Genomic DNA, 13,682 nt, shown 5'->3' on the forward strand with positions numbered 1-13,682 from the left:
CTCCTGTTGGAGCTCCTCCTCTGGGGAGAGGGTCAACTCTGTCCTCTTCGTCTCGGGCACTGGTTGACGCGTCGCGGCGGGTGGTAGCTCTCCGTCTGCGGTGGGCACGCACGAGATCTCCGCGGTTGAGGTTGGTAATTCCGGCTCTGGGTCTGGCAGTGTTCTGGATCGGGCTTCGACGCTCTCCAGACACCGGGAAACGGTCTCCTTCCAGTCCAGGTTAGAGGTGTCTGGGAGGTCGAAGTGCTGGTGGTAGGTGGCCCCGATCCAGAACAGGGTCTTCAGGGTTTCGTCATCTAGGGGACTGGAAAGGGCCAGTGCAAAAAAGTCTCTGGAAAACGAAACAAAATCTGATGATAATTCAGCGAGAGTGATGAAATCGATGTTCATCTTGAGGTCCGGTATTCTGTCACGGGGTTGACCAAGGAAGACGAGGAGGAAGATAGGATTAACACGGATTTTAATAAATGAAGCTCAGGAACAGGTAGACAGGATGACAGCGTGTAACACACAAACAATACCGGACAAGGGACTGAAGACAGGCAGGAACTTATATACACAGAGACGGTGATTAACAAATGACAATGAGCTGTGCGGGAGGTGATTAGTGTCCATGGAAACAGATGAGGGCGGAGAACTCAGACGAGGGGCACACGTGGTAAATGAAAACACACAGAAGGTCCAAGGGTGGTGACACCGTTATAAAACAGCACAAGACTTTAAGAATAGGCATCAGTGCTGGGTGAATTAAAGAAAAGTGTGCACTTTGCTTACGCGATCATCATGGTCATCTGGTGTTTTCTCCTAAATACAAGTTCAAGGGTTTATTTCTTGCAAGTGAAGAAATAAGGACAAAAGTATTTTAATTTGCCTATATTAGTGTAATTTAATAATAATAATAATTCATTACATGTATATAGCGCTTTTCTCTGCCCTCAAAACGCTTCACATAGAGAGGGGGGAATCTCCTCAACCACCACCAGTGTGCAGCTCCACCTGGATGATGCGACGGCAGCCATATTGCGCCAGAACGCCCACCACACACCAGCTTACTGGTGGAGAGGAGACAGTGATGAAGCCAATTGGTATAGATGGGGATGATTAGGAGGCCATGATGGACAGAGGCAAATTAAAATTAAAATTCCATTAAAACCTGACAATGGACACCTCGAAGGGCATTAACCCGCTTATACCATGGTCACTTGCCAAATAAAACATTTTTAAAACATTAGCTGCTAGTTTATATTTTAATTAGGCTAAATCAAGTTTTTACAAATAATAACTCGCCTGGTTTATTTAGCAACCGGAGATATTTATAGTCCGCTCAGCTTGTAGAGCCCTTCAGGTTCAAAAATGCATTTTTTTTTTTCATGAAACACAAAGGTAGGCATAGTTAATTTTTTTTTTTTAATTACACATAAAACAATTAATCAAACAGGCTTCTTAGGCTTGAAACGCTGTACTCTCCTCCTGCCTTGGTTGTCTGGACAGCTGCGTAAAACTCCCGCAGGGTCTCATTCAAAACAGCAGCGGTGTCATTTTCTTTGCGACGTTTCTCCGTTTTATTTACATTTTTTCTTTCTTCAGCAGCATCCCAGTCGTCAAGTTGTCATATTCTCCATAAATGTTAAAAGAAATAACGAAGTCGCTCATTGTTGTGTTAGTATGTAATATCTAACTAACGTTAGATGTTTGTTTTGATAGAGCAAATTGTTAACGGATACTTTGACTGCCTGTTGCTATGGTTACTCACAGCTGTTGTAGGCAACGCATTTATTTATTAATTTCGAATGGTAAACAGGCAGTTTCACCAGAACTACTTTACTAGGTGTCCTCTATCACTTTTTAACGGACACCCTGCAGCCAGTCAGAATCGAGTATTCACCCAGACCATGGTATAAAGTAATTTAATTTGAATCCATATCAATTCTGGAATAAATACAAAAAATATTTTAAAATTGTGAACCAGAAAATTGTGATAGGACTGGAAAAAAAATCGATTCACATACCTAACACACACACACGTTCTTTAAAATGTTTACAAATACAGTAAACACACACACACTCACACTTAATCTCACTGTGATGAAGTGAATCTTGGTTCAGTGTGGGTGATGGAAGAAGACAAGGGGTCAGCGAATACTGGAGCTTGTGTGCTTTATTTCAATAACTCAGTCCACGGCGCCTCAGCGCTCTTAACATCAAACACAAAATCAATCAAACACTGTAGATCAAACTCTTCCCGCTGCATACAGCTTTCTCCGTCTCAGACATCAAACTCGTCCCGCTGTTCACAGCTTCCTCAGACACGGTCACGGACCGATTCGGATTGTTCGTACACAGCTCCGCACACAGCCACTCAAGCTCCAGGATCTCTCTCACAGCACTGTCCACCTGGCCCGCTTAAATGCGCTCTCCTCCGCCAATCACTGAAATCACAGACAGGTGTTCATCGTTTGAGCTTGACCCACTTACTTCCCGCTCGGCTCCTCACTCGCTCTTCCGCTGCAGACACCGCTGAACCACTCCCCCCACGCCGCCACACTCACACACACACACACACACACACACACACACGCTCACACACATTGTTGGGTTTCCATGTTTTATGGGGATTTTCCATAGAAATAATGATTTTTTTAATAGCTATAGTGTGATTATTATAATTCCTTTCTATGTAAAGCTTTTGAATTACTGTTTGAATTTTCCTTGCATTTATTTTGTGATTATTTCCTCTCTATGTAAAGCACTTTGAACTGCCATAGTGTATGAAATGTGCTATAGAAATAAACTTGCCTTGCCTATGTTATTTATAGTTAAAGTGTTGTGTTTATCTCTGGATATAGGCTTAATGTGTGTCATTGTTCTCTACAGGTTGTATAATTGTGGAGTCACAGATGAAGGTTGTGTTGCTCTGGCTTCAGCTCTGAGATCAAACCCCTCACACCTGAGAGAACTGCATCTGTCTGATAATAATCTAGGAGACTCAGGAGTGAAGAAGCTTTCTGATCTACTGGCGAATCCTCACTGTAAACTGGAGACACTGGGGTAAGAGCATCTCTACCATAAAGACTCTGAGTGAATAAATTAGGTCACTGAAAATCAGAGAATGTCATTAAGTGCTTTAATACAGCCTTTATTGGACATTAATTACATCAATATTAAGAGTTCTTTAAAATATTAACAAATACATTACACACACACACACAATAGGGCTGGGACAATGCGTCTATCTCCAGATTCAATACTTTGGTGCCGATACGGTGCGATTCTACAATATTGTGATTCGATATTGAAATGTATTGTGATTTGTGTTTAACACTAGACTATGGGAAAAAGTTCAATCATACACTTATACAGACTGTAGGGGAGCGCGGGGCACAACCTAACGCGGGGTTAAATGTAACACGGACATTTTACATAGTTCGTCAGGATCAAGCAGGATGTCTTTCTGATCTTTTTCTCTCGCTGCCAGAAGACGGTCTCCCGCGAATTTGCGGAAAGTTTTGCTAATATTTTGTGAAGATAATGGACAAAGAGTGTTTTGACACCATGCAAGTATGTTTTTTCATCATAGATTTTTTTCGGTTTCTGTGTTAGGTGTATACGTTTCTGAATCTAACTTTATATTGCCTTAGTCACTGTTTTGTTGGCTCAAACATAGCACAGTTTTGAAACATGTCAGCAATTTCTAGCGACTGTTAGCTAGAGTTAAAATACATAATACACACAGCGGGGTTGGTTGTAACACAGTGTTACAACTAAGCCGCCAAGTGTACAATGATAATCAAATGAAAACAGGGAGACACAACTTTTCAGGTTTGAGTATACATTTAACTTTGTTGGACGTTCACAAACAATGTTGGAATTTAAAATGTTTAAAATTTTGTGTACTATGAATGATAACTAAGTTTTTAATGCAATAAACCCTTTAAATTTTTTAAAGGTTTTTAATACAATAAACCTTTAAAATGCCTGTTTTTAATGCAATAAACCCTTTAAATTTTTATTTTAAGCTCATTTGTATTATTATGACTGTTATTATTATTAATAATAATAATAATTGTACATGCAGCTGCCACACACAAATCCAATTTAATTGCAATTACAATATTTTATAATTTTATTTATTATTATTTTTCGCAAAACTGTTCAGCCCCTTTCTATGTCTCTATCCATGATATTGATCCATAATAGAAGGATGATTGGATGAGGTATATGTATGGATATCTGTCTATACAGATGCACAAACAATATCAAACTAATCAAATAAAATTGTACTGAATTATGTGTGTTACACACAAGTGTTACAACTAACCCATCTGTCTGTTACAATTAACCCCGCATATGGGGTAAGTTGTAACGTGCACTTCTGACACTCTCAGTCCAACTGTACGAAAATGGTAGGTCCTAGAAAAAAACTTTAAGTGATCATTTGTAACAGAGATGTGTATGTTGCTTGTGTAAAAAATATTAATCTAACCTAATTATTTTTTAATTAATTGAGCCAAAATCAAAATGCGTTAGGTTGTGCCCCGCTCTCCCCTACATGATGTGTAAGATGAGTCATATTTACAAAAACAATTCATCATATCTTTCTGAGTTTTATTTCAGGAGCATCATACAGTTCTACATTCTCTTGAATAAATAATTCAATAACAAATACATTTTTAAGTCACTTGTCGTCACCTAGTGGAGAAACAATGTAATCGATAAATGTGTTGTTTTAAGCGCCAAGTTTCTATTGAAAGCTGATTTACTCTATTGTGATTGCTACCTGTTACGACCCCCGAGTTAGTCCAGGGGTTCGGGAGTCCAACATTTTAAAGATGACATTATAGAGAAACCTACATAAACCATGGGTTGTACAAAAAAACTCTACCACCAGATTTACTGTGCAAAAAGCCAAAACCTTTATTCAACAAATAAGGTCAGTGGCAAAAGTGAAGAGAATTTAATCTATACGAATATAGATTAACATAAATATAAAAATGGACATGTTATACAGAATTTCTGTAAGGTGGATAATAATCTTCAGCGTCCAAGACGCCCTATCTAGTCTCCACTAACTAACAGAAGTAGAAATACAAGGTGTGGCGCTCACCCCTACCCTAGTGTAGTAGACAGAATCGAAAACCCCTGCGTGGTGCAGTGTATGTCACGTGACATGCTATCTGTCTATCTCTTCTCCATACTAGTAACCTACAGCGCTCTGCAGAGCAGGTCACATAAAATCAGAGAGTCAAACACAGGGAGCGTTCACTCATACAACTTAGCATCACACCGAGTGAACGAGGACCATAACCTCAACAGGGTATACAAAGGAGCAGCGTAACAGTGACAGAAAGCAGCGTGGTTTGAGTCTCAGCGAGCCGAGAGCTTCCGTGGAGACGTCTGGCGTGCACTCTTATTCCCCAGGTGGCCTGTTCCTATTGGCGATGGCAAAAAGAGGTGACGTCAGCGGCAATGATGTTTGACAGGTCAATTGGCCAATCACGGGTACCTACAAAAGTGAAAGTAACCGAGAGAGAGAGAAAGCGGGAAAGAAAAAACACAAGAACACACAAGCTATACGGGAACGTAACACTACCGTAGACATCAGTGTTTATATTTGAGCTTTAAACTTTTATCCCAGTACTTCCATGATAATTTGAACTATTGTATCACAGAAATATTGATACTATTATGAGGTTTAAAAGACCTTTTGTGAAGCTGTTTCATGACAACTCTCTCTGGGTCAGCGGCAGCGCCAACACAGATTTAAAATGTTGCGATATGATTTCGTCAAAGGTTTAATAGACAGAGGAATTGGAAGAAGATCGTGTGTGTGTTTGAATGGAGATCACAGTATTTTAAAGATGAATCGTGCAGCTCTACTGCAGATCTAACAACCTGTTCGCAATTTGACCTCAAAGTACTCTGGTACGATTTGTCACTCTAAACTACGCAATAACCTGGTGACACCTCTGTGCACGCACAGTCCTCAAAACAAGCAACAGCAAAAGAAGAAGAGTTCGACCAATCATAGCGCTCGGTTCATTCCCCAAATAGCAAGCGGGGATGATTGACAGATGCGTAAGGCCTATCATTAAAAAGAGACTGAAAATCGACAGCAATAAAAAATCCCGCTCGATCCCCTTCCACTCCCGCCGTCTGACTGAGTTCATAAGCGAGGACAGTAACTCTACAGTAGTCACAGTACTTCTGATCGCATGGATTATCTTAAAATACGCTCATTCATGGTCACTCGGATAAGAGGAAGAATAATTCAGTCATGCAAATTATAAAACGCTCAAGCAATGCTGAACAATAAATCTAGATAAATTTGAAACCGCTACCCTATGGCTTAGTGATTATGAAAGTGCTGTGATTTGTGGATTACTGATAAGTGTGAGTCTGGAGAAACAGAAGTTTATTTATTCATTCTCAGTGTTGAGAAACGTAACCTGCATGTGTTACGTTATTGTGTTAATAATAACTAACACAACAAACACTGCACACAGAGAGATTATTGTAAATGTAATGTCGTTGTTGTTGTTTTTTTACTATTTTCTACGGTCTTATTAATTTCAGACTAGCTGATCAGCTCATATAATTCATGACCCCCCCCCCCCCCAGTGTTGCCAACTATTTCCAAAGGAAAGTAGCTAATGCCTTCCCTAAATGTCGCTAGATGAAGTAATATGTCAATTAGCTTATTCATGACTTCATCACGTCATTCTTGCGTTCTGACTACTGTTTTCTCTCTAAATTCATGCTCACATACTGTATTTTAATATAATATAAAATAGCCAAATGTCCAATAAAGATGTTCTCCTTTCCTATATTTTTTTTGTCAGACAATAGAACGAGTAGCAATGATATAGTGAATGACTACATTTTTTATATGTGTAAATGATCTGAATTAAGAGTTCGGGAACTGGATGGACTAAAGCTCTGTGATAGTATTACAAGTAATGAGCACAAAATTAAAATGGTCAAACTAAATTCTTTATTTTTTACATATATATTTTTTTATTGGCGGATGATGCATGTTACATTTGACAAGCAGTGAAATAGTTCTCCAGTTTCATTTTTTATCTTAAGAAACCAAAACCTTATAACAAAAAAAAAAATAAACAAATAAATAAAAAAATACCCCTCCCCCCTCCGAACATGGTCATCCCACCCGTCTCACCCCCCCCCCCCCGTCTCACCCCCCCCCCCCCCCCAAAAAAAAAAAAAAAAATTAACATTTTGGGAGAACAGCTTTTTTCTCTTCATTTGTTACACAGTTCTTCAAAACAGTTTACGAATCTACACACTAAAAACAAGCACACAACTGAAAAAAAAAACAAAAACAAAAAAAAAACAAGCACACAACTGCATGTCCACATTTTGACCCTTATTGGTTAACAAGGCTTTAGACTCACAGTATCACAATTGTCAGTCAGGCTACTCCATTCCCATCACCATCAAGAAGAGAGGACAACCCCCCCCCCCCCCCCCCCCAAAAAAAAAAAAAAACGGGAGAGAAGAAAAGGTAGATTATAAAATAAAAAATTGTCTTAAGCTTCAGGCAATACTTTAAGATTCTCAAAATATTTGACAAAGGGTTGCCATTTTAAGTAAAATTTCTGGACTGACCCTTTCAATGTGAATTTAACTTTTTCTAGTTTAAGAAAAAATAAAACATCCCTACTGAAATGAGCCCTATGTACTACCTTAAACTGGATGAGCCCCAAACGTGCACAGGTTGAGGATGAGTTAATCCTTTGTAGTGCATCCTCCCACTGTCTATCTGACAACTCAACCATCAGCTCGCCTTCCCACCTAGTCTTAATTTTTGAAAGGTCATAGTTTTCCAGAGACATTAGTCGAGAATATAACCGTGATATCAGTCCTTTTTCTGGACAGAGAAGGGTCAATTCTTCCCATGGTGCCTCAGTAGGGAGGCCCGGGAAAGAAGGGTTTAACTAAATTCTTTAAATGTAAAACAAAAGCGCAGCAGATAAGTGATGCGTCAGTGAGAAACACTGCTGATTGCCGTCTGTCAACGGCCATGCGCTCAACAGAAGAACGAGCCGCTGCTCCTCTCATCATTCACTGAACAGGGGAGAGAGAGAGAGAGAGAGAGAGAGAGAGACGGCAGGGAGAAAGCAAGAGCTCACGTTTGCACCACTGACAACATCTGGAGGAGACTGAGCTTTGACCAAAGAGGACCTAGATTTGGCAATAGTCACTTTTTTATGTCACTAAAGGGTCTGAAAAGTCACTAAAAATAGCAACAAAGGCGCTAAGTTGGCAACACTGATTCAGTCTCACGCCGCTTCCACGGGTCCACTTGAAAGGGATATAGCGACTGTAACGTCACACGCTGGAGTGTCTTTGAGAGCCACCAGAGAAAAACAATGTCAATAGTTTGGTGAATTGTTTTTTTTTTTCCCAGCCCTAACACACACGCACACACACACACACACACACACACACACACACACACACACACACACACACACACACACACACACACATTCCTTAAAATGCTTACAAATACATTATTAAACATGCTTTTATTTTATCTATTTTCTATGCAAAGCTCTATGAATTGCTATAGTGTGATTATTATAATTCATTTGTATGTGAAACTTTTGAACTGCCATATTATATGAAATGTGCTATAGAGATAAACTTGCCTTGCCTATGTTATTTATAGTTTAAGTGTTGTGTTTATCTCTGGATATAGGCTTAATGTGTGTCATTGTTCTCTACAGGTTGAGGAAGTGTGGAGTCACAGAAGAAGGTTGTGTTGCTCTGGCTTCAGCTCTGAGATCAAACCCCTCACACCTGAGAGATCTGGATCTGTCTGGGAATAAACTAGGAGACTCAGGAGTGAAGCAGCTTTCTGATCTACTGGCGAATCCTCACTGTAAACTGGAGACACTGAGGTAAGATCATACATGACTCTCACATTAAACTGTCACTGTGAATTCATAAATTATAATCAAATGGAATAAAATTCAGGGAAATAACTATTACATTAATTACAAGCAAAGCTATTGAAACAACCTTATTAAATTCGTGAATTCACCTTATTAAATTCATGAATTCTGTTCCTATGATGACGTCTGTTCATACGATGATGTCTGTTCATATGATGTAAGAGGATGTCATAATTCTGCCTTAATGTCCTTGATTTTCCCTAGTTGTGAGGCAGGATCATGACAGAATCATGTTTTGTGTACAAGTGCATGGCCATTTGTTTGGGCCATGTGCTTGTGTTGTCTCGTTACGTTACCCCGCCCCCTTGTTATCCCAGTCTTGTCATTATTGTCTAGTCTGTTTCACCTGTCCTCGTCATTAGTGTTCCCTTTATAATCCCCTCGTGTTTGCTGTCCTGGGTCGGTTCATTGCTTGACGTTGTGTGTTTCTAACAGTGAGTTATCTGTTATTCAAGAAGAGTCTGTTCATGTCTTAATATTGTTCCTGTCTTAGTTTCTAGTATTAGTCTGGTGTGTTCTACCCTGTCTTGTTTTGCCCCCTCGTGGGTTTTATTTTCTGTTTTGCCTAATAAAGCCTTTGTTCATCATCTGCTGTCTGCGACTGGGTTCTCCGTCCGTCCACATAACAGAGGATTAATGTATAAAGCGTTTGCTGTGTTTCTCCTGCACTGTGAGTTCATGTGTTTGATCTGTAAATGCTTGAACACATGAGCTGCTCCTCATTAAGCTGAAACTGCAGGACTGATAGTCACACTGAAAAACACACTCTGACATCATGACATACATTTAACACCCTTTACTTTAAACACACTCAATCTCAGCACAGTCAGGATTAACAGTCCATTCATTTTAAGTTCAGGAGGAAACTGGATACTGTGGAGATTTTCTCCAGGTTTAAAATCTACATCATGTCAAAGTCACAGATTATGACATGGAGAAACACTATAGTCCATCATTGACGCGTCAGTGTGTGTGTGTTATTAATGAGACTGTGTGTTCTTATCCTATGAGAAGACATTCCTCTTGTTCATGACAGCACATGGTGTTTTTCTGTGACAGACGCTTCAAACTGTAAAATCCCGCAGTAGTTTAGAGAGGTGTTCATGGGCCGCAAGTGTGTGTGTGTGTCCATGGTGTAAGAGCTGAGGTGTGTCAGGCTTCCCCCGTGATGTGTCAGTCCGAGACTCGCTGCGGGCGTTTGGTTGGCCAGAAACTACCGACACAATCAAACTGTGTGTGTGTGTGTGTTTAACAAGCGTTTTTCTGAGGAGAGCTACGAGTTTCTGTCTTCTCTATCACTCTCCATCTTTATTGTCAGAGTCCTGAAGAAACGGAGATTTGTGATCTACGCTACCGGTTTTATGACATTTGTATGAGAAAATATCAAATATATGCATTTATAACATTTATACTGTTAAAGGGAAAATACAGATTGTGTTCAATGATTTGATAGGAGTAGAACTGTCAGCTGTAAAATCCTCCAGTTTTCCTCACAGTCACACACACACACATTTAAGAGGACTTTTCAGAACGATTGTGAGGAAGACTTGAGCTGAAAGAGGGGTTTTCATGATTCTTTATTGTTCATTACATTCACCTCTTTTACAATTTTTACAATACCAAATAAAGTGTGTTGGTTGTGTTGTAGGCACTGAAACAGTTCAGTATATAGTCAAACTCATGTTTCTGTTGAAATAAAGAGATTTCTGTTTCACACACTCCACCACTGTTCACACTGTGTGCCAATATGTAGTTCATGCAGAGATATTTGTATAGGCCTATATATTATTATATGGCAGACCTAATGTGATTAGTTTTTACAAATACATTAACCATTCACACACACATACACACACGTTGGGTTTCCATGTTTTATAAGGACTCTCCATAGAAATAATGATTTTTAAACTGTATATTAAATCCCTTAATCCTAACTGATGTAATTTAACAAAGTGAACTGATGAGTATTTGTATATATTTCATATTGACATCATCAGGGGCACTGCTAAGGATTTTGGGCCCTATGAAAAGAATCTTAAGCCCCCCCCCCCCCCCAACACAGCTGACTATTTCATATTAATTTACATAAAATCATGCCCATCAATTTAAGTCAATCAGACAATTGAACTCCATCCCATGTCCACATTCGTAATTTGTCCTCTGTAATGCAAAGCCATGCACCCGCTACACCCTGCTCAATTGAAACGTATTGAGATACGTAGGAATTAATAAAAAAAGTAGAATGGAAAGAGAAATGAATAGTGTAAATAAGCAATCAATGTTTATAAGAGGAACAGATGGAAATAAATAATTGATATTGTCAGATAATTTAAAAATAAGAATTTAACTGACTGGAATGACATGGACATGTCTGTGGTAAAACATATTATCGAGTGTGTTGAGAAACCCCTGGTACATGTATGCAATTTGTCTCTTTAAAATGGCACATTTCCTAAAAAAAAAGAAAATCGCTAAAGTTATACCCATATATAAAACTGGAGATAGACGTACCTTTTCAAATTATAAGCCCATTTCTTTGCTTTCACAATTTTCAAAAATATTGGTAAAATTAGTTTACACAAGATTAAATGATTTTCTTATAAAATATGATATACTAAGCAAGCAACAATGTGGGTTTAGAAGTATTAGAACAACCTCATATGTGTTAAAAGATTTTGTGGAGAAAATATCTAACGCAACAGAAAATAAACAATACACAGTTGGGGTATTTTTAGATCTTAAAAAGCATTTGACTTTTTCCAGAGAAAATGAGATCTAGAGATCTTACTAGAGAAACTGAAAAAAAATGAAGCAAGAGGGGTAGCTCACTTTTGGATAAGTAATTATTTAGAGAAAAGGCATCAATATGTCCAAATAGATAATTGCAGGTCACAATTGGTGCAGGTAACATGTGGGGTTCCCCAAAGCTCTGTGCTGGGCCCATTGCTTTTTCTGTTATACATTAATGATATATGTGAGGTTTCCAAATAACTAAAATTGATATTATTTGCAGATGATACAAACTTATTTTGTCATGGTGACAATCTGAAACAACTTCTGGATACAATGGAAAAAAATGGTGCTGCTAAATATTGGTTTGATTTGAATAAACTAACATTAAATTTAAGGAAAACAAAATGTGTTGTATTTGGTAATCGTTTATCAAATAAAATAGGTAAATGAATGATTAATAAAGTTGAAATAGAAAGGGTGTCAGCGATTACATTTCTTGGAGTGATTATAGACAATCATTTAAATTGGAAGGGACACTTAGCATGTTAAAGAAACTATTTTAAAATAATGCAATGAAACTAAATGAAACAATTTAAAGAGCGATAAATGAACAAACTGTTTTTGTTGTATTTGGGATGGTGCAAATGTACTGCTTAGGAAATACATTTTTTTTTTAGATTTGTTTGTCAAGATTATAATGTAAGACAATAATTATTTTACTTTTATTTTTTAAATAAGAGATATTTTAAATTTATTATTATGCATTATAAGCAAGAGCTTCAGCCTACACCTGTTTCAGACTGTTGTAAATATACTGCTGTTTGTCAGCTCAACTGTGTCGAGACTAAGTTTTTTATCTGAAACTATCTATCTACAAAGCGTGCGTACACCATAGCTGTCAACACTGAACATTGAAAATATCCCCCAAAATAAGGGATTTTTTTACACGATTCTTAACCACAAACTTTAAAAATAAAGCAATAATTATTAAAAGTCTAAATAATTTATAACTAGCCTACATATGTTCGAGAGAGAAAGAGACTGATATCATAGAGAATGTTTAAATACTAATATCAGCTTACGAGGGAAATGGAGGCGAAGTTAGTGCGATCAGAGCGCGCTGACACGGATCAACTCAGCCTTGTTTATTCTCGGCGCGTCCGCGGCAAGTGACAAGTTCGGTGCGCAAGACCGCCAAGACTTCATTTCACTTAGCCGTGTCTTAGCTGTGTGCACAGCTTTTTTGTAACAGCGCGCGGCACCGCATGATTAGCATCCGAGGATGAACGATTTCAAGCCGAATCTGTCCAAGCGTGTACGTCTCACACAATCAGAGTGTAAAAATACGTTGCCTGGATACAATTTGGGCGGACTGAACCATTTTATGATAATTGAGAGGGGGAGAGGGGCCACGGACGTTTGTTTCCTAAACAAAATCATTTTTTGACACCAGGAAACAGCAAATAGAGTAATTTAAAATTAATCATTTTAACAATCATATATATTTTTTAGAAATCACAATTTTATTGAGGGCTTCTCTGGGCCCTCTCTTAGTCGTGGGCCCTGAGAATCGTCATCGTTTACCCCCCCCGTTTGTTCGTTTGTTTATCTCTGGATATAGGCTTAATGTGTGTCGTTGTTCTCTACAGGTTGAGTGATTGTGGGGTCACAGATGAAGGTTGTGTTGCTCTGGCATCAGCACTGAGATCAAACCCCTCACACCTGAGAAAACTGAATCTGTCATATAATAAACTAGGAGACTCAGGAGTGAAGCAGCTGGAGGATCTGAGGGATGATCCACATTATAAACTGGAGACACTGAGGTAAGAATAGTTCTTAACAATTTTCATCATCATTTTCATTTAAAGTTCAAATGGCTGATTTACTCACTAGAAATAAAAGTAATGGTTCAGATTCAGTAACACTGTGTGTGTGTGTGTGTGTGTGTGTGAGAGAATATAAATTAGTTTA

The 13,682-nt window shown here is 38.5% G+C and overlaps 1 protein-coding gene across 2 annotated transcripts in view; it reads left to right on the forward strand.

The window, feature by feature from the left end:
* The window catches only part of LOC120464433 (NLR family CARD domain-containing protein 3), an 81,663-nt gene that overhangs the window by 13,378 nt on the left and 54,603 nt on the right, over nucleotides 1–13,682 (forward strand). Inside the window, exons 7-9 of one of the 2 annotated variants that reach the window (XM_089123000.1) lie at nucleotides 2,875–3,048; nucleotides 8,751–8,924; nucleotides 13,361–13,534. In XM_089123000.1, coding sequence (XP_088979126.1) covers nucleotides 2,875–3,048; nucleotides 8,751–8,924; nucleotides 13,361–13,534 — 522 coding nt within the window. The remainder of the gene's footprint in view (nucleotides 1–2,874; nucleotides 3,049–8,750; nucleotides 8,925–13,360; nucleotides 13,535–13,682) is intronic. The other variant, XM_089122995.1, reaches the window with a different exon arrangement.

This window comes from Pimephales promelas, chromosome 2, assembly GCF_988280905.1.
Source record: "Pimephales promelas chromosome 2, fPimPro1.hap1.1, whole genome shotgun sequence".
NCBI lineage: Eukaryota > Metazoa > Chordata > Actinopteri > Cypriniformes > Leuciscidae > Pimephales > Pimephales promelas.